Source organism: Mus caroli, unplaced genomic scaffold, assembly GCF_978045245.1.
Source record: "Mus caroli unplaced genomic scaffold, Mus_caroli_1 scaffold_5, whole genome shotgun sequence".
NCBI classification, from domain to species: Eukaryota; Metazoa; Chordata; class Mammalia; order Rodentia; family Muridae; genus Mus; species Mus caroli.
The window spans coordinates 117,205,804-117,230,311 of NW_028227260.1; the positions used below are offsets into that span (position 1 = coordinate 117,205,804).

At 42.1% G+C, this 24,508-nt stretch overlaps 2 protein-coding genes across 2 annotated transcripts; both read left to right on the plus strand.

The window, feature by feature from the left end:
* The first annotated feature begins 11,505 nt into the window (after window positions 1-11,505).
* Window positions 11,506-16,117, plus strand: LOC147004774 (uncharacterized). Its single transcript, XM_085837748.1, has 4 exons — window positions 11,506-11,572; window positions 11,771-12,182; window positions 14,660-14,705; window positions 16,003-16,117. The coding sequence occupies exons 1-4, from the start codon at window positions 11,506-11,508 to the stop codon at window positions 16,099-16,101; spliced, it is 624 nt and encodes a 207-aa protein (XP_085693874.1). The 3' UTR covers window positions 16,102-16,117.
* A 3,169-nt stretch (window positions 16,118-19,286) lies between these two features.
* Window positions 19,287-23,159, plus strand: LOC147004775 (homeobox protein HMX3-like). Its single transcript, XM_085837749.1, has 4 exons — window positions 19,287-19,353; window positions 19,517-19,928; window positions 21,280-21,325; window positions 23,109-23,159. The coding sequence occupies exons 1-4, from the start codon at window positions 19,287-19,289 to the stop codon at window positions 23,157-23,159; spliced, it is 576 nt and encodes a 191-aa protein (XP_085693875.1).
* The last annotated feature ends 1,349 nt before the right edge of the window (window positions 23,160-24,508 follow it).

Below are 24,508 nucleotides of genomic sequence, written 5' to 3' on the forward strand. Positions count from 1 at the left end.
CAGCCCCAAGGGGGAGAGGAAAAGAAGAATTAAATGGAGAGAGTCCTGCCGCTGCTGGCATCGCAGGCCTTGTAGAGGAAGACAGGAACAAGGAAGATCGTGGCACCAAGGGGGGTGAGAAGAATGAGCAGGAAGCGAGGGAGCCGATTCCTGAGCATGCTGAGGGCGAGAGTGTCCAGGCTGCTGAGCCAAGGCAGGTGCCACGACGTCGATCTTACCATAGATTCACCCAGTGGCAGCTGGACGAACTGGAGAGAATTTTCCAGACCAATTATTTTCTCAGTCTTGAAGCAAGGTGAGGAGATTGCCTGGCCTTTTCTCCTACTTGATGGGATCAAGTGCTGGTCCGAGGTGACCATTGACCTCCTCCCTGCTCCCCCACAGAGCCTTGTTTTTGGATTTATATTTTTAATTAAAGACCTTCATTTATTTGGTGGGGGTTGGCATGTGGTGGGTCCTTGGATTTTCATGGGTGTGAGTATATTGACCACCTGGCACATGAGGAGGCAACAGGACACTTGCAGCGTTCAGTTTTATGATCCATCATGTGGGTCCAAGACATTCAACTGAGAACATCAGGGCTATCCAGAACGCACAGGGACCCACTTAGTCATCTTGTCAGTACCCACAAACACTTGCCTCTAGAAATCCTAATCACCTGGGAAATTCAGGCTGCCAGATCCCTTGTCCTGCACTGTGGTTCTGAGGTAGGGGTAAGAGTCATACAAAATGACTTGAAGTTATTTCCATACAGTAATTCCATGAGTCAAAGTACAAAACTTCAGCCCACGTCTCCTACAGTAGTTAGGTTCTTTTAAAAGAGATTTGCAAGGCTGAGCTATGGTCGCCATACTACAGAGGGGTATCCTGCTCTTGTTAACGTTTTTGATACATCTGTACATCATGTATTTTGCCTTTAAGTGTTTTATAATTAGAAACTCACTGACAGATTTCTCTCCTTACCTCCCACCTCCAAGATCTCTCTAGGAATCCCTTCCTCATCTGGCACTCACATTATAGAGCAGACTGATCTCAAACTCACAGAGATCCTCCCACCTTTGCCTCTCAAGTGCTGGGACAACATGCTCCACCAAGCCTGGCTCCCAACATTCTCCTAGTTCTTTTGGCTTTGCTCTTTCTTTTCCCCAAGCTGCCCACGGAAAATGGTCCACAAAACCAGGACTTAATATTGAGCACGTGTAAGAGATTTGTGCTGAGATCTAAGGCATGTTCATCTTAGCTGGGTTTCCCTTTCTCTTTATTCTTGTCTGCTCACTCTGTAGTCCAGCCTGACCTGGAAATCACAGGGACCCTCTGCCTGGTCCTTTCTCATTGTGGGAACTCAGGAAGGGATTGCCAGTACTATGGAGGGTTGTTGTTGTTCTTGTTCTTTGATTCTTGTTTGTTGATTTGTTTGACTGTTTCTTTTCTGTCTGAAGTGCTTTTGATATTTTCTTTCCCAAGGCTTGTGAGATTATGGTTCAGTGGGTAAAAGTACTTGCCACCCAGCTGGAGAGCCAGAGTTTTGTCCCCAGTATCCACATCCACATGATAGACAAAGGACTCTACCTTCCATTAGGTGCCCTCTAAGCTCTACATGTTCACTAGGGCACAGGAGTGTGTGTGTGTGTGTGTGTGTGTATACACACCCCCAAAGACTAATTCCAATAAATGTAACATTTAATTCCCCCCAACCCTCTGTACATTGGAAGTCCTCTTATACTAATGGCACATTAGAACTCTTCATGTCCTCTCTGTCAATCCATCTTCTTTTGAGTTTATCCTTCTGTCCTGACAAAGGGCCTCCTTCAGCATTCCCGTGTGCATTTGCATTGCAACTATTGCTTTGTTTGGTTTTCTCTTGGTTTTTGAGGCAGGGTCTCATGCACCACCACAGACAGTATTACCAGTATTTGCCTAAGGTTGTTGACGCCTGTGTTGTGGCTTTTAATAATGCTTATTAGGGGCATGCATGGGTGTTCATGTGTATGAACGGTCCATTAATAATAAAGAAAATTACATATAGAATTTGTTTAAATCTTCATACCCTCCAGATAAATGTCAAAGGAGTTGGGGCATGAGACCAACATTTTAAAACAAATATAAAAGATGCTTCACATATTTTCTTTCATGTATAATGGTAAATACTGATCAACTATCATTTTACCCTCAGAAAACAACTGGCCAGATGGATGGGTGTGAATGAAGCCATAGTGAAGGTCAGTACACCAAAGAAAGACCTTTGCAGGACAGCCAGTTAACAACTTGCCTTATGTCTTGGCCGCATTCATCTTATCCATGAAACTGTTAACGTAAAACTGTTTCAGAGTGTTTTTCAAGATTGTTTTATTTTTACTATGTGTATGTCTCTGTGTATAAAATATGTGGCCAAGTGCCAAAAAATCCAGAGTGGGGCACTTATTCCCTGAAGCTGGATTTACAAAAATCCTCAGGAGGACACTTATTCTCTGAAGCTGGCTTTAGAGGTCCTCTTGATGCACCCGGCTTAGACACTGGGAAACAAACTCTGGTCCCTGTGCAGGAGCAGAAAGGACTCTTGACCTTTGAGCTGTCTCTGCTGTCTGCACCGAATTACTTTTCATCTTTAAGGTCTTTGTGAGTAGACATGGAATAAGGAAGCCTCACCATGCACAAAGGGCATATTTCAAAATGGAACATGACTTCCTAAACAAACAAAGAATAGCACTGAACTACTTTCATTTCTTAGACATATACCTATTACACATACATGTACTCTATAGATAAATTATAAATACAGATGTCTTAACTTATAAAATAGGTATTTAGTATATATAATTGCATTATGTATAGATATACAGACACACATATATAACTATGTGTAATTCATTGCAATGCTGGTTTTTAAAGGTAGAGTTACTCTGTGACATCATACGGAAGTTAGGGGCTCCACAATCAAAACTGATTTGAAATGCTCAAAACCAAACATAAATTTTATCCTTGCAGAAGGAATATTAGTTAGGCCATAGCTCAAAGGCTGAACCCAGCAGTCATAAAGCTGGTGCAAAGGCTGGTGCATCGGCCTGAAAATGCTGCTTACAACCTACAATGTGAATTGCAGTAGAGAGGGAAACAAGGTGAGCCACCTTTGAATACATTTCTCGGACTATTTTGCAGTGCTGATGTGGAAAGCAGGGTCTACAACATTCTAGGCCAGCGCCGAACACTGTGCCAGCCCCTTAGTCTCTCACAAAATTAGAAAGAAGTGTTAGCCACCAGGTTCAAGTAACACTGATATATGAACTTACATGCTATGGTTTTTTTTCAATTATGGTCCTAAATATCTGCTACTCTGAACCAATTCCTTTTTCTCACTCATTGTAGAGATGGTTTCAGAAGAGGCGAGAACAATACAGGTGGTATAAGAGGCTATAAGGTCTCAGAAGTTCTCCCCCTGCTTCTCAGAACATCTTTCCTGAAGACTGTGAAGGAACCCTGCAGTGCCACTCTAGCCCAGGCAACAGAGAGAGATGAATTGTTTTCTGCTCCTAACAATATGTTATTAAACTCTTATCTCTCTAAAGCACTTGTATTTAAATAACAATATGAATTTTCAATATGATTGTCCCATGTGCCTTTTGATTTAGTAAAATATATGTATAAGCTCTGTTTTTTCCATATTGTAACTTTTAAAATAGTTCCTGTTAAACAGGTTACCACTTAAACTTCAAGAACACAACTTTGTTTCCGTCCTAGTCATGGTAATTCTGAAACACTCTACCAACATCGATGTGCCAGCAGTATTCCAGCTGAAGGATGCTGCCCCTCACCATCAGGATCATGGCCTCCATTTCAGAGATCACCATGAAAGAAGTCAAATAATTTTACCAGAAGAAGTATGGAATCTCTCATTGGGGAGTCATTCACGATGAAACCAAAGGAAACTATGAGAACATCCTGGTGGCTGTGTGGGACAAATTAGAAGTCCCTGCTGCTCTGCAAGATTATGAGGGGAACATCTCCTAGCTGCTGTTTTCCTACTATCACCATAGGCTTAGTAGGAAAGTTGCTTTAGCACAGTAGTCCAATTATCTCCTTTAAATAATATAGCGTATTAATACGTTTTACATCGTACCTCAGTACAATAGAGAAATTCTTGTTGTGTTAATTATGTCTATTCTAAATTATAAATCCCTATAAGCAAGTCACTTTGGTGATAATATTCCTGAGAGACTAGTTTACATGGACTAAAATAAATCAGTTTCATAAGACAACAATCCAAGAACACAGAGTGTACATCACTGTATTCACCCTATGGCACTGTGTGCCTGGGATCTTCCCGAGTCATGGAAGATTCAGAGATGAAATAATCCCAGAGGCCATAGTTGCCAATGAGTTCACTAGAGATGCAGAAGCTGACACTCTCCCCATATTCTGTGGGGCTGGAATTCATGAGTAGCTACCCTGTCAAACTCAGACCCCAGACCTTCTGCCATGCTTTACCCCTCACTCCTCATCCTGGAAATATGGGCTGATCATTCACAGAGATGCAAGAGTGTTATCCTTCACTTAAGGGAGCAGAGAGAGTCATGGGATGATGTTTGTTCTCAGGACCTAGAGTACATAGATAACTTATAAGAAGCCAGCAGAAAGCCTCAATTTCAAAAGTGACTTTTGTGATACAAATGTACAAAGGATGTATTTCCATAGATCGTTTCTGGAGTTCTTACTAGAAAACAAGACCCAGAAACAACAAATTGAGCTGGAAAAGAAACTCTGCAGGGTGCATCAAAGCCAAAGGAGAATAAAAGGAATTCTCATATAAAGAGGAAAGAGTCCATTAAAATAACACCAGATTCCTCAGTGGACACTCTGATATCCTGAAGAACCTGGCACAATTTATTATGGGTTCTAAAAGATGGCAACTGCCAGTATAGACTACTGTACCCAGCAAAACTATACACCAAAATTGTAAGATATTGTTACAAGCAAGGTAGAATTCATGTCCACTAAACCAGCTCTACAGAGAATACTGGAGGCAAAATGTCAGACTGAGGAGAAAAATAAGCACACCAATAGACTCTATACAGTGAATATGTGAAGCTATGGTTACTGAAACACAAAATTGGACTATACACACAAAAACAAAGAAGAACAATAAAACTGCTGCAATCAACACACAGCTTTCAATAACTACTTTAAATATGTATAGCCTTAACTACTCAATCAAAAGACACAATTTGGATGAACAAATTAAGAAACAAACTCTACCTTTTGCTGTCTAAAAGAAAATCTTCTTTTTTTTTTTTTTTTTTTTTTTTTTTTGGTTTTTCGAGACAGGGTTTCTCTGTGTAGCCCTGGCTGTCCTGGAACTCACTTTGTAGACCAGGCTGGCCTCGAACTCAGAAATCCGCCTGCCTCTGCCTCCCGAGTTTTGGGATTAAAGGCGTGCGCCACCACGCCCGGCTTAAGAAAATCTTCTTATCTTGAAGGACAGTGAAAGATTGTGTGGGAAAATATTCCAAGCGAATGAGACCAGAAAACAAGAACATGGTCCTATCCTAATATCTGAGCAAAATATTCTTCCCTTCAAACTAAAATTGATCATAAAAAATAAGGGAGAACACTTTATTCCAAGGAAAGGACACTAAACACATACACTCACACACACATGGATGAAAGCAAACATGTAAACACTCATATGCACACACTCCCTCACACTCCACATTACACACTCTGTTAAAGTCACACATGCACTAACACTAACACCCAAAACACAATAACACAACACACACTCACTCCCACAACTCTCTTTCATGCACACTCATATACATGCACACACTCACACATTCACACATACTCACACACCTAACCATTATACCACACTTAGTAGAGATACCCACCCATCCAGAAATACTCACAAACTCACATGCACAGGCAAAACACTCATGTGTAAAATGAATGCATGTAAAGTATTTTTTGTTATCAATTACCTTAGGTTTGTGTCTATGGAAAATATGTAATAAAATAAGAATATATCCTGAGTGAGGTAATTCAGTCACAAAAGGACACACATGGCATGCACTCACTGAGAAGTGGATATTAGCCCAAAAGTTCAGAATACCCAAGATTCGATTCACAGACCACATGAAGGCCAAAAAGAAGGAAGAGCAAACTGTGGATGCTTTACTACTTCTTAGAAGGCTGAACAAAATACTCACAGGAGCAAATGTGGAGACAAAGTATGGAGCAGAGAGTGAAAGAAGGCCACCCAGAGACTGTACCACTTGGGATCCATCCCATATATAGCTACCAAATACAGACACTACTGTGGGTGCTGGGAAGTGCTTGCTGATGGAAGCCTGATATGGCTGCCTCCTGAGATGCTCTGCCACAGCCTGACAAATACAGAGGTGGGTGCTCTCAACCAATCATTGGACTGAGCACAGGGTTCCCTGATGGAGGAGTTGGAGAAGGGACTGAAGGAGCTGAGGGTCTTTACAGCCCCATGAAGGGAACAACAGTGTTAACTGGCCAGATCCCCTGGATTTCCAAGGGACTGGACCTCCTACTAAAGAATACACATGGAGGGACCCATGGTACTGGCCACATATGTGGCAGAGGAAGGCCTGATAAGACATCAGTGGGAGGAGAGGCCCTTGGGACTTAGGGTGTAAAAAAAAATTTCACAGTGTGAAGAATTGTGCCAGAATAAGATAAAAATGTGGACAACATTATATTGTTAAATTAGTATTACCTCTATTATATATTACATTTTATAGTAATATTTTAAGGTTAATATATTTACATTATTTTTATAGCAAAATTATATATATTGATATTCATATCAATATTGATATAAATTATTAGTATAATGTATAACAATATCTTTTTAATAATATTTTAGTATATATAAAAATAAGTAAAACACAAAATTTTGCTAGTGTACGTTATAGGAGAGTACTTTTGTCCCCTTTTCTCTTTTCCCCTCTTTTTATTAAAAATAGGGTTTTGTTTTTCATACAATGTATCCTGATTGCAGTTTCCCTACCCTTCCCTCCACTCCTTCCAGAACCTCCCTCTTCCCCTTCCATCCTGGTCTAATCCTGTTTTGTCTCTGGGGAAAGAACAGCCTTCTAAGAGATAACAACAAAACATAACAAATGTATACATATATAAAAATAGAACAAGCACCATCATATGAAAAGTAAACAATCAAACCAACAGAAGGAGAACAGAAAATTCAGGGAACACACACCCAGCACATGGTAGCTCACAATCATCTGTGACTCCAGACCCAGGGAATCCTGAACCCTCCTCTGGACTGCTCAGGAACTGCAGGTAAGTAGTGCACAGCCATTCATGCAGAAGAAAGCCCCGTGTGTGTGTGTGTGTGTGTGTGTGTGTGTGTGTGTGTGTGTGTGTGTGTGTTCTGTAATATATTAATGAAAGTATTTTAAAAGAAAAATCTGCCAGAAAAATGAAATATTAAAAATGCAGAAACAGACAAGTAAATTTCAAAGAAATGTACCAGACCTTAATAACAGAAAAGACTAAATTCTGGGTAAAGACTTCAGTGAATTAAAAATCACTTCAAAATCTTGTAGACTGAGATCAAACTGGAGAGGTAGTATTTCACTTCCTACATCATCAGTTTTTCGTTATGGTGATTGCACAAGGGATATGTATGCATGTGTTAGAGTGGTGTGCCCAAGTATGCTTGTGCACTAGAAGTCAGATGTCTATGTCAGGTGTCTTTGTCAACTGCACTCTGTTTTTGTTTTGTTTTGTTTTGTTTTGTTTTGTTTTGTTTTGTTTTGTTTTGTTTTGTTTGCTTCTTTGTTTTGTTTTTCAATTGAGAGTTTGTCTGTGTAACAGCTCTGGCTATCCTGGAACTCAGTCGACCATGCTGGCCTCAAACTCACAGAGATCTGACTGCTTCTGCTGTGCCCATGCTAGGATGAAAGGCATGTGCAAATAAGCTGAGCTCCCTACCGAGTTTTTTTTTTAATGTTCTTTTTTTTATTGGGTATTTATTTCATTTACATTTCCAATGCTATCCCAAAAGTCCCCCCCCACTACCCCCCGCACTCCCACACCCACCCACTCCCACTTCTTGGCCCTGTTGTTCCCCTGTACTGAGGCATATAACTTTTGCATTACCAATGGGCCTCTCTTTCCAATGATGGTCGACTTGGCCATCTTCTGATACATATGCAGCTAGAGACACGAGCTCCGGGGGGGGGGTCTCCGTAGTTCATATTGTTGTTCCACCTATAGGATTGCAGATCCCTTTAGCTCCTTGGGTACTTTCTCTAGCTCCTCCATTGGGGGCCCTGTGATCCATCCAATAGATGACTGTGAGCATACACTTCTGTGTTTGCTAGGCCCCTGCATAGTTTCACAAGAGACAGCTCTATCTGGGTCCTTTCAGCAACATCTTGCTAGTGTGTGCAATGGTGTCAGCATTTGGAAGCTGATTATGGGATGGATCCCCAGATATGGCAGTCTCTAGATGGTCCATCCTTTCGTCACAGCTCCAAACTTTGTCTCTGTAACTCCTTCCATGGGTGTTTTGTTCCCAATTCTAAGAAGGGGCAAAGTGTCCAAATTAACTCAAACAAGTCAATGGCCTTTCTGTACACAAAGGATAAACAGGCTGAGAAAGAAATTAGGGTGACAACACCCTTCTCAATAGTCCTACCGAGTTTTGAAACAAATTCTATCACTGAACATCTCAGGACATCCCATGACTCCCGGGATCTTTGTATCTCCACCTGAAACCTGGCTCCATCAGCCCTGGGTTTGGAGATGTCTATTTCAACTGCATTGCCTGAACTTTTTACATGATGTTGAGAATCCAGGGGCTACAGTGAGAAACTAGGTTTCTCTCTGTAGCCCCTGGAAGTCCTAGAACCCACTCTGTATGTAATTTCAGGATCTTGAAGATTCTCCACACTGATTTTCAGAGTGATGACATCAGCTCTGAAATTAAAGGGAATTAAAGGGAAAAATGCTTGCAAGCCAAATACCGGCATATATTTAAAAAAAAAAAACAAGAATTGGAAGGATACAAAACCAAGTTACAAAACCCAGTTGCCCTTCTATACACTAACAATAAGACATAGTGACAAGAGCGATCATGGATTCATTCCCACATACAGAGGTGTCAAAGAAAATAAAATGTCATGTTGCAGAGATGGCTCAGTGGCTAAGAGCATAGACTGCTCTTGCAGAGGTATTGATTCCCAGCCACCACATGGTGGCTCACAACAATCTGTACTGGGGTCCAATGCCCTCTTGTGTGTGTGTTTTGGGGGGTCTGAAGACAGCTACAGTGTACTCAAACAAAGTAAAATCTCTCAGACCACTAAAATCAAGAGAGCAAATGACCCAATTTAAAAAAAAAAAAAAAAGAGGGGTTATGGTTCTGAACACCGAGGTCTCAAAATAAATTTAAAAAATGATTAAAGTAAAAAAAAAATCTCTAAAGTGTTCAACACCCTTAGCAAGTAGAGAAGTTCAAATGAAAACTACTTTTAAATCCATCTTGCCCAATCCAGAATGGTTAAACTCAGGAAACCTGTGAAGCACAAATGCTGGCAATTATGTGGGAAAAGGGAACCCTTGTGCACTGGAGGTGTGGCTACAAGCTGATGTCATCACTCTGAAAATCAGTGTGGAGAATCTTCAAGATCCTGAAATTACACACAGAGTGGGTTCCAGGACTTCCAGGGGCTACAAAGAGAAACCTAGTCTGGAAATAAAAACCAAAAAAAAAAAAAAAGGAACAAATAAACAAAATCTAAAAGGAGAAAAAAGAGAAGAAAACCGAAGAAAAGAAAAGAAAAGGAAAGGAAAGGAAAGAAAAGAAAAGAAAAGAAAAGAAAAGAAAAGAAAAGAAAAGAAAAGAAATAAATAGAAATGACAGTTACGGTTTAGCCAAGGAGAATATTATGTATGTTAGAAAAGGATTCTATGTAGTAAGCTGTATTTTTCAACACAAAAATTTGATATTTTTATAATATTGACCACAACTATACATAAAAAAAAATACCCAGGTTCTGTGCACCTTGACCACACAATAGTTTGAGGCTACACAACAAAGAACAAACAGGGCCAGAAACATGTATGTGTAAGTTTGGTTTTAAGAAAGGTCCAGGGTTGGAGAGATGACTCAGCGGGTAAGAGCATTGACTGCTCTTCCAAAGGTCATGAGTTCAAATCCCAGCAACCATATGGTGGCTCAAAACCATCCTTAATAAGATCTGATGCCCTCTTCTGGTGTGTCTGAAGACAGCTACAGTGTACTTAGATATAATGATAAAATAAATCTTTACAAAAAAAAAAAGGTCCAGAATATTGAGGTGTCTTTTGGGTGGAGAAGAACCCCTCCTCTGTCATCAAGACCCCAGAATATTCCCACCCTAGAATAACAACCAACTGGAGATAGCCTAGTTCCTAGGGGCTATTCCTAGTCTCTGAATAGCCAGAGCCTGTTGTAAAATGTTTGCTGCCTAGAGACCAGTTTGACCACATGCCTGCAGAGGGGCTGCTTATCTGACAGTATCTGGATAGAGACTCGCATCTGCTCTCGACCCTTTGACCTTCCAGCAAACACATTAGGAAGGCCCATTCAAGAGAAATGCAGGGAACCTTAGTAAGGTATGGGGATGTACTCAGTCCTTCACAGTTTTAACCAGTCTGTCCAGTACTAATAAACCCCCATCCACACCCAAGCTCCTGAAAAGGCACAACATGGACACATGGCAGACTCAACTAAGCTTTCTGTGAACACTCAAAGGAAGAGACCTCGTGGATAAACTTATCCGTTTAATTTCTCTTCTCTATCAAGTAACAGGCCGCTAGGATAAACTACTAGGCCTAGAGGAAAGACACTCTGTGTTTTGAGAGGAGGTGGTCTCACTCTGGTTCTGACTGTCCTGAAAATCACTATGTAGACAAGACTGGCCTGGAACTCAGATATATCCACTTCCTTCTCTCCCCTGAATGCTGGGATTAAAGTCGTGAAAAGACACCCCCCAACTAACAAGAGGTATTCTAAAAACACTTGTGTATCGTCTCCAGAGCTTTTCTTCTTCAATACGAGTCGTTTGCACAGTTGAACGTAGGCAGTAATTTATCCAACTGCGAGGAGGGTAGCCCCGTGTGCATCCATACCAGCCTGAGTACCACGTGGTCCCTGCAATGATATCCTGCTCCTTGCAGCACCAACCTGTTCTGTTTTGCACCTGAGGCTCAACCCATAGATGCAGGAGATCAAAAGGAAGTCAGGGTAGCTCACCTATGATTGGACACTTGGTAACCTGCACTACCGCCCCCAAGGGCAACAAGAGAATCTCTTCCTGGTTGGAAAGCTAGACTTTCGGCTTTCAGCTTTCGGCTTTCGGCTTTCGGCTTTCGGCTTTCGGCTTTCGGCTTTCAGCTTTCCACTTTAGGCTTTCCCAACCTCAAGGGCTCCGACTCAGAATCTGCTGGGCCAAGCTGCAGGGAAGCACTCAGGACATGGAGATTCAAAACACCACCTACCTACTTCATGACGGACTTGGCAAGGACAAGGAAAAGTGGAATGGTGAGTGCCCTCTGGGAATGGTGGATTGTCCACATCCATGAGGGGAGGAATGTGTCCCGCAGAGGTGATTTGATAGTTGCAGTGCTCCGGAGCCTTTGCTGAGACTTAACAGTGCCTCAGCACCAGCCTAGGCCCTGACGCCTGTTTCTTTCTTAGTTTGTTTGTTTGTCTTGTTTTGTTTTATTTCCCCACATACAGGTGGGAAGACACAGGCAGTTTTACCACTGGATGGAGAGGGAAGAAATGAAGGAGAGAGTGGAGGGGGCCAGCCTGGGTCCGGATCCGCAGCAGTGGAAGGCGACATAGCAGAAGAATTCAGTGGAGAAGGTTGGCCTGCTGCTGGTGATGCAGACCTCATGGATAACACCAACCAAGAGGACCAGGGCACCAGCGGCAGTGCCCAGGAGGAGGAGAAGCTGCCAGAGGAGCCAGTTCTCAAGGATCCTGTGGTCATAGAGAAAGTGCAGCCTATTCCAGTGCTGGTATCTAGTGTGCGGCCTAAGTCAGTGTGGGTACTCCAGCGTAGCTTACACTACAATTTCCAATGGTGGCAGCTGCACGAGCTGGAGCGATTTTTCCAGCAGAATCACTTCATCCGTGCAGAAGAAAGGTAATCAGATTCTTGTTTCCTGGGAGCACAGAGCAGTCCACGGTGGCTGCCGGGTCTTTCAACGGCTACCCGCTTAGAATTGCACATTCTGTCGGTATTTGTTGGTTTGTTTATGACAGAGCGAGTGTGTTAATGTGGGTGTAGAGTACAGCTTGGGTTAGGCTGTTCTCTCCTTGCACCTAGTGAGTCTCTGGGTCAAATGTAGGCCATCAGTCTGACTTCCTTCACCTTCACCTTTTCCTTTCTCTTTACCTTCCTCACCTTAATCTTTTGGCCTATTTCCTCAGCTGGCCTCTTACCCTAAATTAAAGCCACTTCCAAAGTCAAGGCTGCCAGATTCCTGCATCCTGCAGTAGTGTGGTATGGCAGTGTGCTGGGGTAGGTGGGACACTTGTGCAAATGTTTGTTCTGGATACTTTTATATCAACTTAACACAAGCTAGAGCTATCAGAGAGGAGGGATTCTCAGTTGAGAACAAGTTTCCATAAGAGCAGGCTCTGTGATGAGCTTCACAGCTTAAGTGATGAGGCCTCAACAGTTAAGAGCAATAGCTACTCTTCCAGAGGAGTCAGACTTAAACCACAGCACCCAGGTAGCAGGTCGCAATGGTCTGTAACTGCAGTTCCAGAGGATCTGGCACCCTCACATAAGCATGCCTGCAGGCCAAACATCAATGCCAATAAAAAGAAGGAACATATATGTTTTAAAAGACCAGGTGATAGGCAAGTCTTTAGGGTGTTTTCATGATTGTTGGTTGAAGTGAGAGGGCCCAGCCCATTGTGGGTGAGGCCACCCCAGGGCAGGTAGTCTTAAATTCTATAAGAAAGGAGACTGAGCAAGTCATGGGGAGCAAGCAGCATCCCTCCATGGCCTCTGCATCAGCTCCTGCCTCCAGGCTCCTGCCCTGCTTCTGTTCCTGTTCTTAGTGTTAGCAAAATATGGAACTGTTAGCAAAATAAACTCTGTGCCCTCCAACTTCCTTTTGGTCAGGTTGTTTCATCACAGCAATTGTAACTCTGGCTAAGACAATGAGGATGAAGGCATTTTCAGATAGCATTTAAATTAATCCGCGGAAAACTTCAGGCTATGTCTTCTCTATAAGCAAGGCCCTATAGAAAGTGTGAAAGATCGAGTGTTTGGAATAAGAGCAACTTAATAAATCTGTCTATCATGTGTTTGACTTTAAGTTTGTTTGTTTGTTTTACTTATGAGGGCATTACCTCTTCAGGGTGTACCTACATATATTTTTCTGTGTGTTTATGTATATATATATATATATGTATGTATGTATATAAGTATATATACATATATTTATGTATATGTGTGTGGTGTGTGTGTGTGTGTGTATGTGTGTATGTGTGCATGTGTGTGTGTGTGTTGTATCTCACTGGCTGGCATGGAACTTATACAGCTCGAGTGGTGGCACACACATTAAAAACCAGTACTCAGGAAGCAGAAGCAGGGGGATATCTGATTTCAAGGCCAGCCTGGTCTCCAAAGTGAGTTCCAGAACAGCCAGGTCTGCACAGTGAAACCCTGTCTCAAAAAACAAAAAAAATAAAAAGAAAGAAAGAAAGAAAGAAAGAAAGAAAGAAAGAAAGAAAGAAAGAAAGAAAAGGAACTCATAGATCACTCTGCCTGCCTTTGACTCCCAAGGGCTTTCATTAAACATAAAAACCACAGAGCCTGGTGACACCTTTCCCTTAGTTACTGGGGTTTTTGTTTTTTGCCTACATTTTTTTTCCGTTCACATAAAAAATGGTCTGTCAACCAAGAATCAATACTGGGCACAATGGCATCTTCCAGTAACCCTGGTGCTAGTAATGCCAAGCCCACACAGGGGTGGCTTTCCTTGTCAGTTTGGGCTACTGTTTTAGTTACGTTCCTCTTGCTGTCATAAGATGCCATGACCAAGGCACCTTATTAAACAGTGTTTTGGGAGAGTTCCTGAATATCACATCGGGGAGTATGGCAGCAGGCAGGCAGGTACTGGCACTAGCTAAGATCTTGAGATACAACCACAGGCAACGATAGAATCTCATGAGTTTTGAAAGTTCCAAGCCTACCCTCTCCTCCAACGAGATCTCGAGTTCCAGTTCCTTTGAAACAGTTCTACCAACTGGGGATTTTATTCAATACAATAAGCATTCAGACATGTGAGTCTGTGGGAGAGTGATATTCTCACAGTTTCAAAGTGAAACATTATCTGAAAACATTATTTTACAAAAGCACGATGCACATTCCTGGCTTTCCTGGAACTCACTCTGTAGAACAGGCTGACCTGGAAGTCACAGAGATCCCCCTGCCTCTGTTACCTAACAGTTGGGACTAAAATCCCAGTGGAATTTAATTAAGCTTCAAAAATCTTCATGGTGAATGTGACAGATAGTGAAGGGTGGAATAAATATTTAGAGAAGTATGAATAAAACATTTCTTTCAAAATGCCCAATACTGAATATCTGCCATTTTTCCCCCAGAAGACATCTGGCGAGATGGATAGGTGTGAGTGAAGCCAGAGTTAAGGTAAGGAGAAGAAGGCAATTTGACAGGACAGACATTCTAGAACTTGATTCTTATCTTGGATACTTTTATCCTATGCACAAAGTGGTGGTGGTGTTTTAATTGTTATGTTTCAAATGGACATTTTTAAAATCTTTTTTTATAATTTTTCATTCACGTGTATAGATTTGCCTATATGTGCATGCAACATGTGTGCAGGTGTTCTCAGAGAGAGAAGAGGATATAAAATTCCCTGGATTTACAAGTGGTTATGCATGGGCTAGGAACCAAACTTGGGTCCCCTACAAGAGCATCAAGTGCTCTTAACTCTTCTCTACAGCCTCCTTATAATGACTTTTGAGCCTTATGTTCTTTGTGAGTACAAAATTGAATAAGAAAGCCCACGAAACTTGAAATGGCTCATTTTAACACAAAGCACAGCTTCTGAAAGGAAAACAGAACACACACACATAGATCAGATGTACATGTATCTTGTATATAAACTACAAATATGATGTACAAATATATGTATATACTCTCTATTCATTAATAGTTATATTAATAAAATTGATAGTCAAACACACACACACATATATATATATATATATATATATATATATATATATATGAAATTCTTTGGAACATTGATATCTTCAAGAAATCAATAATAACACATTCCACTGGGGTTATGAAGTATAAATTATTTAAATAAGAATCACATTACTGTAGATAACCCTGATACTAAACTTTTAAAATAGTGAAAACTAAGCATAAATTCTAATCTTATAGGAGCAATTTCAGTACACAACAAATGGTTAGTTCTCAGTAGAGCCAGGCACTCAGAAAGCTGATGTAAACTGGGTTAAACAGACACTGTGGGCATGGGGAAAGCATAGAGTCCAGTCCTCCTGCTGTTAGGAGGTGCCTACTGAAGCCATGCAGATAAGGACACCAGTCATGTTAACTCTCAGGACCATGCTGCTGGATCTGCCCGAAAGTGCTGATAAGAATCTGCAGAGGGCTCTACAGTAGAGACAGAAACCAGGTGTGCAATGTTTGGTCCACAGTCCGGGAACTATGTTGCACTGCAGGGGCCACACAAGTGGGGCTTCCCCATTGTAGGCAAGCCCTGCACTCTGTACCAGGTCTTCAGCTCCTCACAAAATTAGAGAGTGATACACCAGGGTCTTCTGAGCAAGATAATAGTAATATAAATTCTATTGATGTAAAGTATAGAGGGCAACTAATATCACATGATGTGGTTTCTGATTTATAATCGTGAAAATAATACAAAGCAAATCTCTCTTCCTTCTCATGGTAGAGATGGTTTAAGAAGAGGAGAGAGCACTTCAGAAGAGGACAAAATCAGTCAGGGATGAATCATGATGCCCCTCTGTGGTCCCACTCTACCTTTCTCTGAAGATGGCACAGGAGCCCTGGTGTACCACCCTTGACTAGGAGCCACGTGCAGACACCTGCTGTGTTCCACCAACATGTTATTGCATCTTTATTCCCTGAGGACTTGTATGTGAAATAAATAGATTCTCAGTTTCTTTGCCTCATGTGTCTTTTTGATTAGTATGGTAGGTGTGGCCCTAATCAAGGAAATGCCATTTATAGAGAGCATCAAGGTCTCTTTCTGGAAGTTGATGGTACCGAGTGATCAGCAGTAGCTGTTTAGTATCACAGAAGGTTGTCACATGTCACAGTGAGTGTGCATTGACCCATACATTGTTTTGGTCCTCCTAATACAATTTTCTCCCCGGATGAGCTGGCACTTTTAAAGGAATAGGTCTGAATTATACAGGTCTCAAGATTTCAGAAACACTCTAATTCTTAAAATAGGTTCCCACACTTGTAATTTCATAAACAGTAACTGATGAAAACTAAACACCACATAAAATTCCAAGAAACACCTAATGACCTGTTCTACCCTGTCCACCCTCTGGCTCTAAGTATCAAACATTCAACTGTCATTTCTTAGGGTCACCAATGGTGCAAGGCACACTAAATAGTAGCTGGATATCTTTCTACCCTATGTCATTGCACTCGGGTGATTGAATTCGCCCTGCAGTGGATGTGCCCACCTGTGCAGAGCTGGAAGGACTCACAAGCTGCTCCATCACACACATGCCCATGCCGCTCACACACACCACTCTGCTCAGACCCCTCCCTTCCTCACCGTGCATCCTGGGCTTGCCTTGAGTCCAGATATATCAAGGACCTCAGCAAAAGGCCCTATACCCTGAACCCAATACAGGAGAAAGTGGGCAATATGGCTCGCCATCCTATCAGAGAAAAGGACTTCCTCAACTGGGTCCTGGTGGTGTGGGCAGTAAAATTATCAGTTGACCAATGAGAACTCAGAAACGAAAAGCTCTAGCAAAGAGAAGGAGAACATCCTTGTGACAAAGAGACTGCATACAGAATGGTAGAAAAACCTTTACCAAGTATAATTCTGTCAAAGTGTTGGTGGCTAGAATACACAAAGAACCTTAAAACTAAATGGCAGGAAAACATGCACCCAGTTAAACATTTCACCTAGAATTAAACAGGGAGTACTCACAAGTGCCTTGTGTATATGAATTCATCCCGTTACTACTTATAAAAGACCTGCATAGAAAAAGGCTAGCCAAAATGCTACTGAGAATAGGAGAAAGCTTCGGGAATTTCCATGCAAATGGTAAAAGTGACCATTGACTTCAGCTGGGCGGAAGGAGAGTCACTTTGCTTCCATGTTCACATCATGAGTAGCTTATGCATGCTCCAGTAATGGTCTTACATCAGTGTGTACACAGGCAGCAAAAAGAAGACTCAGTAGGTTTTAGAAACATGAAATAGGAAGACAGAAGTAGAGAGGAAGAGGGCAGGGGTAAGTTTAGGAAAGAGAATGTGAGGGTGGATTGGAGCTGCCGCATTATAAGCAAGGATGCAATGCTCAGACAGTAAACATAGACAAAAGGTAAATCAATTTGGCCATTCACAAAATAACAGGATAGTAGATGAATGAGAATTGGTAAGCAGAAATGAATGCCCTATATATATATATATTTGACACATAAACTCATGTCTCAGGAAATTACCTTATTGAGACATAACGTTATTGAAGAAAAACTTCTAAACACACTCACTACCTAAAGACGGTTTTGAAAAGCTGAGCAGCCTGCCCCTCTCTGTCAAGTGCTCACATTATAGGCACTGAGGCATTGAGACTCCATGCTTGCTCCTTCAGTGCTCCAGATAAACCATGGGTGGCTTTATACATGTTAGGTAAGGACTGTACAAACTGAGCTACATCTCTGGCACATAAACGATGTCTTCACTATTTTGGCCAGACTGGAGAGATAAATTCTCCAGTGCTTGACACTGACACCAGCAATGCCAGGATTTAGAGCAAAGAGGGATGAAAAACTAGGAAAGAAAAACATGTAGGTTTTGTTTAGAGGTATTATCAGAGCTGTGAGTTGAGTCTTATCCAAGGAGATCTGCAGCACCAGGAGTCCAGGATATTCCCACCCTAAACAAGGAACAGTGTGGAAATGTGATAGTGGTGCAGGGCCTTCTATTTGGGAGGATGAGGTGAAGAACTCTAGAAGGTGGGGCCTGGAAGGGAAGCAACTTTTGCAATATAATACACTATTATTACAACAACTACTACTAAATATATACATATATATTCATACACACATACATACATATGCATACATATGTACACACACACAACCTCACACACACACATATTTGACCAGAACGTGGGAAAATGTGGCTGCCTTAGGATGAATCTGACTACATCCCAATATAGGATTTGTTTGAATGACAGTTCCAGGATGTGTGTGTATGTATGTGTGTGTGTGTGTGTGTCCAAGACAAATGTGAGGAAGTTCAGCACAGGTATGACAATTCTCACAGCTGTTACAAGCACTTATCAAAGCCTGAGAGTAATTCTAACCCCTCTCCAGTAGCCCTGGCGATGGTGAGTCCTCTGCTCTGTCTGCTGAGCAAGCAGAGCGTTCAATTTTGCCCAGGCTCCCATAAAGGCCGCCCTGGAAGCACGCTACACTATGTGAACTCCACTTTCTGTGAAAGCCCTAAGGAAGAACTTCCCAGATAGAATCATTCGTTTATATCCGGTCTCTGCCGCGGACCTGGGACGAAATGTGGAGAAATAGACCAAGCGGTATTGTCCACACATTTCCGCAAGGCCTCTGGAGCTACTGGGGGATCTTTTCTTACTCCCTGCAAATGGGTTCCCTCAGTGGACTGCCATTTCTTCCCTTGGAAGATAATTAAGCAAGGCAGGAGGACTCAGTTAAGATGCAAAGTGGAAGCCCCTTCTATACCTGAATTGCGAAGAGGAGCCATCATTTCGTTCTAGTAATTCTTGCTCAGGTAACCTTCCCACTGTCCTCAGTTTTGCAGCATGGAGTTCAGCCCCAGCAACAGGTGGACAACCAGAAGGCAGGACACACTACCATAATAGGATATATGCTAATTAGAGGATGGAGCCTGGAGGTGTGGAAGCAGACCATTGGTGGGTTAGAAGCTCTACTTCCGGAATTGTTGGGGGCTGTACCAGTGAATAGCGACTTCCAAGGCTTTACAGACATGGAGCATCAAAGCATTAATTACCTGCTTGATGTGGGACCTGAGGAAGATGAGGAAAATGCGAAAGGTCAGTGAGTGATGGGAAGGGTGGGTTGACGATATTCACGAGGGGAGGAGAGTCCCATATAGGACTGAACTGGAGCTGGGCGCCACAGGCTTTGCCCTGACTCCATGACACCTCCGCACCAGCCTAGGCCCTGAAGCCTGGTTTTTCCGTTTCCCCACTTAAGGTGTGAAGTCTCTGGTGGACTCGCTGGCTGGAGAGGGAAGAAACGAGGGAGAGAGTGGACCGGGCCTGCCTGGGTCTGGAGCCTCAGCAGCGGAAGGATACAGAGCAGGAGAATTAAGTGAAGGTGGGCCTGCTGCTGGTGCTGCAGGCCTCATGGATAACAGTAACCAAGAGGACCTTGGTGCCACTGGCTGTGCCCAGGAGAAGGAGAAGCAGCCAGAGGAGCCAGTCCCTGATTACATGGGGGATTTGGCAAATGTAAAGCCCGTGTCAGAGCCGTGGTCCACTGTTAATCCTGTGAGAGTGTTGGTGCCCGAATTCTGCCACCGTCGGAAACACAGCTTCACCATGCTGCAACTACAAGAGCTGGAGAGCACCTTCCAGTGCAGTCACTACATCAGCTCTACAGAGGCGTGAGTACATTGTCTAGCTTGCATCAGTTGGATGGGGGAATGAAGTTATGCCCAGAGAGTTTCTCCTGCTTCCTGTCCCCTTCTTGTCCACCTTTTATTTTATTTTTAAGCTTTTGGGAGTTGTTTCTTGTTTGCCTCCTGTGAACCCTGGGTTTTGAACTCAGGCATGCTAGCTACCACCTTTATCATCCAGATACAGTAGTGAGCACCAGGCCAGCCTCAGCTGCAGAGTGCAAGGCTATCTTTAAATTATTAAAATAAATCAATAAAGCCAACAAATCAAAACCAAGAGCAAACAGACAAATACCAGCAGCAGGCTGAATGAGAACCAGGCAATACATGTCTGTAAGCCCAGTACTTGGTCGGTAGATCCCAAGTTCTAACTTATCTCAGTTATGTAATGAGCCCCATGCCAGGCACTTCTCCATTAGGCCATTTGTGTTGTGATTGACAGCATACTCCACCGTATGTTTTCTGGTTGGTTGGTTGGTTGGTTGTTCCTGGCAGGGGTGGAGGAGGTGTGTTCAGAGGTCCTCTTCTGATTTTTGATCCAAGATCTCACTGTGTAGCATGGCTTCCTGGAACTTGTAGGAAGCTCAGGCCTCAGATTTCAAATGTATTTGTAATCCAGGACTGTGCGGTCAGTGTGGTGAGGTTTTCTCATACTCATTTCCTGTCTGCTCTGACTTCTAATATTTCCTTACCCATAGTGGAAGAGGATTCAGCAGGGTAAAGGCATTTGCTATGAGAACCTGAGGTCCATTCAGAGGACACACATAGAAGATCACTCCCTCACGCTGTCCTCTTACATCTGCATGTGAAATAGGGACACATGCACACACTACAAAATAAATTTAAACAAGAAATGTGATATTTCATTTTTCTGGTAACCAGGGATTGGAGTACCTCATTCTTAACTGAATAATAAAAAATTTTGGATGCTTTCCATTAAGCTTCTTCGTTGGAGTTTCCTTTTATCCTGACAGAACACTTTGTTTTTCCTGTTGGCGTTTGTTTTGCAGTTTTTGTCTTGTTTTGAGTTGTTTTGTTTGTGGTAGCCTCTCCTGTACCACTGTCACATGCATTAGGAACATTTCTTTTGAAGGTTTTACTGTCTTCATTAGTGCTTTAAAACTTGCTTATTACAGACATGCTTGGGTTTGCACATCTATTAATACTAACTTGGTAATCAAATGCTACCTGTACTGTTTGCTCTAAGCACCTCAAAATTTTCAGGGTGATGATCAGAGAAAATATGAATTGAGACAAACCATTCAAAACAATGATAAAATATTCCTCTCGAATTTTATTTCACATATCCATAATTCTTTTTATCTTTTTTTAACTGTAGGAAACGTCTGGCAAGTTCCATGGGTGTGAGTGAAGCCACAGTGCAGGTCAGTCCGCACACAAAGCTGTTTGGTAGGACAGCCATTCTGGAACCTGGTGCATTTGTAGGTCCTTCTGGTTCTCTCATTAGAATTGTGTTGCCTTTGATAACATGTCCAAACCATGGTTGAAATGACTTTTTGACGATTTATCTCTAGTTTTTTAATGTATGTTTGGGCAAGTGTGTATGTGTCGCACGTTCATGCCATATGTGTGTGGCTGATCAAGGAAGCCAGGAGAGGGCATATATTTCACGTATATGCCGGACGGACACGTATTTATAAGCAGCACAAATGGTCCTAGGAGCTAAACTCAAGTCCTCTACAAGACCAACAAGCATGAACCACTAGACCATCACTCTAAACCAAACAAATGTCCTTTGAGATTTGTGGTCTTTGTGGGTAGAAAATGGAATAAGAAAGCCCTACTCCTCAGGAATGGCTCATTTCCTGGAGACACAAACTTCTTAAGGAACAAAGAATTGTACTAAGTTTGTTTTCACTAAGTGCATATATATATATCACATACATGCATCCTGTGGGTAAATCATTATATGCATTTTAACTTAGAAAGAGTGTACACATTATGTGTAAAATAGATGTATTCTGTATAGATGTGTAGCACTTATATATGCACATTAAAATCATATATATGTGTCTGTATATATGTATATATAAAGAAATATTAACATATTGTCAGACTAGTATACTTTTGTGTATATATGTGCGTATGAGTTTTTTGAGGGAGAGAGTTTCTCTGTGTAGCCCTCCCTGTCCTAAACTCACTCTGTAGAATAGGCTGGCCTCAAACTCACAGAGATCCTCCTGCCTGTGCCTCCCTAGTGCCTAAATTGAATATGTGTGCCACAATGACCTGGCCAATCCTAGTGCTCTAGGGAGTAACACTATGGTTGTGACATATGAATTATGCAAAATGATATAGCTAGGGCATCCCTGAAACTATTTGTAAAAAATATTCATAAATTATATCCTTACAGTCTGAATAGGGGGGAGGTTATAATTCACAGGTCAAATCCACATAACTAATTAACATTTAGCTAAACAGAAACTTATGGAAATGGAGAAGATATCAAGTCAAAATACCCAACTTGCCTGTTTTGTTCGTTCTTTGATCCCTTTGTATGGGTTTTGACCATATTTATCCTGTTCCCCATAAACCTTTGTGTCCTGTAATTTTTAATAATACATCGAGACTAATTTGTGCTGCTCAAATATATATGTGTGTGTGTGTGTGTGTGTGTGTGTGTATATATACCCTGATGTACCATGAAAAACACTGTTTTCTTGTGGTCATACACAGTCTCTTTCCATTCTCTTTGCCATATGATCTCTGAGCCTTGGAAGGAGGACATATGGTATATATGTTCTATTTTGGGATGAGACTTCTTCAATCTCCTGTTTTCTATGCCTTGCTCAGTAGAAGATCTCTATGTCGATCAGTTCTCTAAGTAGTAGTTTCTCTGATGAGAGCCGAGAACTGCACTAATTAGAATGATACAACATTAGTTGTCAGGTTAATGCTAGTCTGACTTGGCAGAGTAATAGGAAGGGGGTCGCCCCCTAGGACTTGTCTAGTTACAGGTTCTTGGCCTTCATAATGGTGCCAGGTTTAGGTTTCAGAGTATGGAGTAGAACCTGAATTCCATTGGACACTACTTGATTACTACAATTAGGAAAAGAATACTGTAGATTCTGGTTTTTATTAAGTCCTTCAACAATAATCCTAGTGGTTTACTCCTGTCTCCCAATTCCTTTTTCCCAATGACTTTAGGAATGGTTTTTGAAGAGGAGAGAAAAATACAGGAGTTATAAGAGGCTGTAAATGCTCAGAGGTCCTCTTCCTGCATCCCGGAGCATCTCTCTCTGAAGGCTGTGGAGAAGCCCCAGGGAGCCACCCATGCTCAAACGCCATAGCCAGATGATGTTGTGGATTCAAAGCCCTGTTAAACACTGTTATCTCCTCAATACTAGTATTTTCAATAAAGAGCTGAATTCTCAATATATTTATTTTGTGCTTCTTCTGAGATTGTTAGGATACATGTCTCATATCAGGGAAATGCCATTTAAACACAAGAAGATCTGTTTCCAGGAGGTAACATCTGTGCATCACAGTCAGTAAGCCCTGTGTGTTACAGGCACTTTAAAACATCCTTAGTAGCAGTACCCTGACCCAAGTGTTCCTTGTTTGTCACCCCCTCTTACTGTTCTCACCATGACTCTTATCCCATACAAATTTAAAAGAGAGATGATGCAGGACCCAAAGAGAAACAGCAGTCTCTTCCAAACACCGGTGATGCATGCCACGCTGGCCCCCTCTCAAGAAATCACTCCAGCCCTGAACTCTGACAGAAACTTCATTTGAGACAACCCACAGGGTTCACAGGACACAAGCCATGAAGTAGGAAGTACATTCCTCTCAATTATTTTCCTTGCCTTCGTTTTTTCTGTGAACGTTTGGGGCCATATGTAGCATGAGACAGCAGTTAATTCTGTCTCAGGTCTTAGGTTTAGCTTCCACCATCATGCTGTTATTACACACTTAGTCCCTCAGCCCTTGTATTTCCAACAAAGAGCTGAGTTCTCAATATATCTGTTTCAAGTGTCTTCTGAGACCTCTAAGGAATATGTCTAAATTACCAAGGCAATGTCATTGAATCAGACAAGGCAGATGTGACTTTTCTTGGTTCTGATAGTTCACAGGTTCTCCACTTTCCGTGCAAATATTTCTTTCTCTTCCATTCATTTTAAAAACACAATGAAATATTTTAAATGAACATGAAGGAAAGCAGTGGTACAGACAGTGGAGTCCTTCCATAGGGAAATGAGGGTAGAAACAACAAGTGGCCAGGACCTGGCCACAACACATGAGAAGTGGACCTTTAAATTAAGTGGCCCAAGTTGGCCACACAGTAAGTTCAAGAACACCCTGCATGCACTAAATGAGGCCTCCATCTCACTTTTAAATGTGGGGCTGTTAAATGGGTCAGTAGGGAAAGTGACTGCCAGCCATCAGGAAGACATGATTCTGACTCCCAACATAGACATTAAAAAAGTAGCATATATTTTACTCTGGGTTCTGAGACAGGGAAAGGTGGCTCCACAAAGGGTGCTGGCCATCCTTCCTAGCTGGAACTGTGGGCTTGAGGTTTAGAGACAGAATGAGATCCAGAA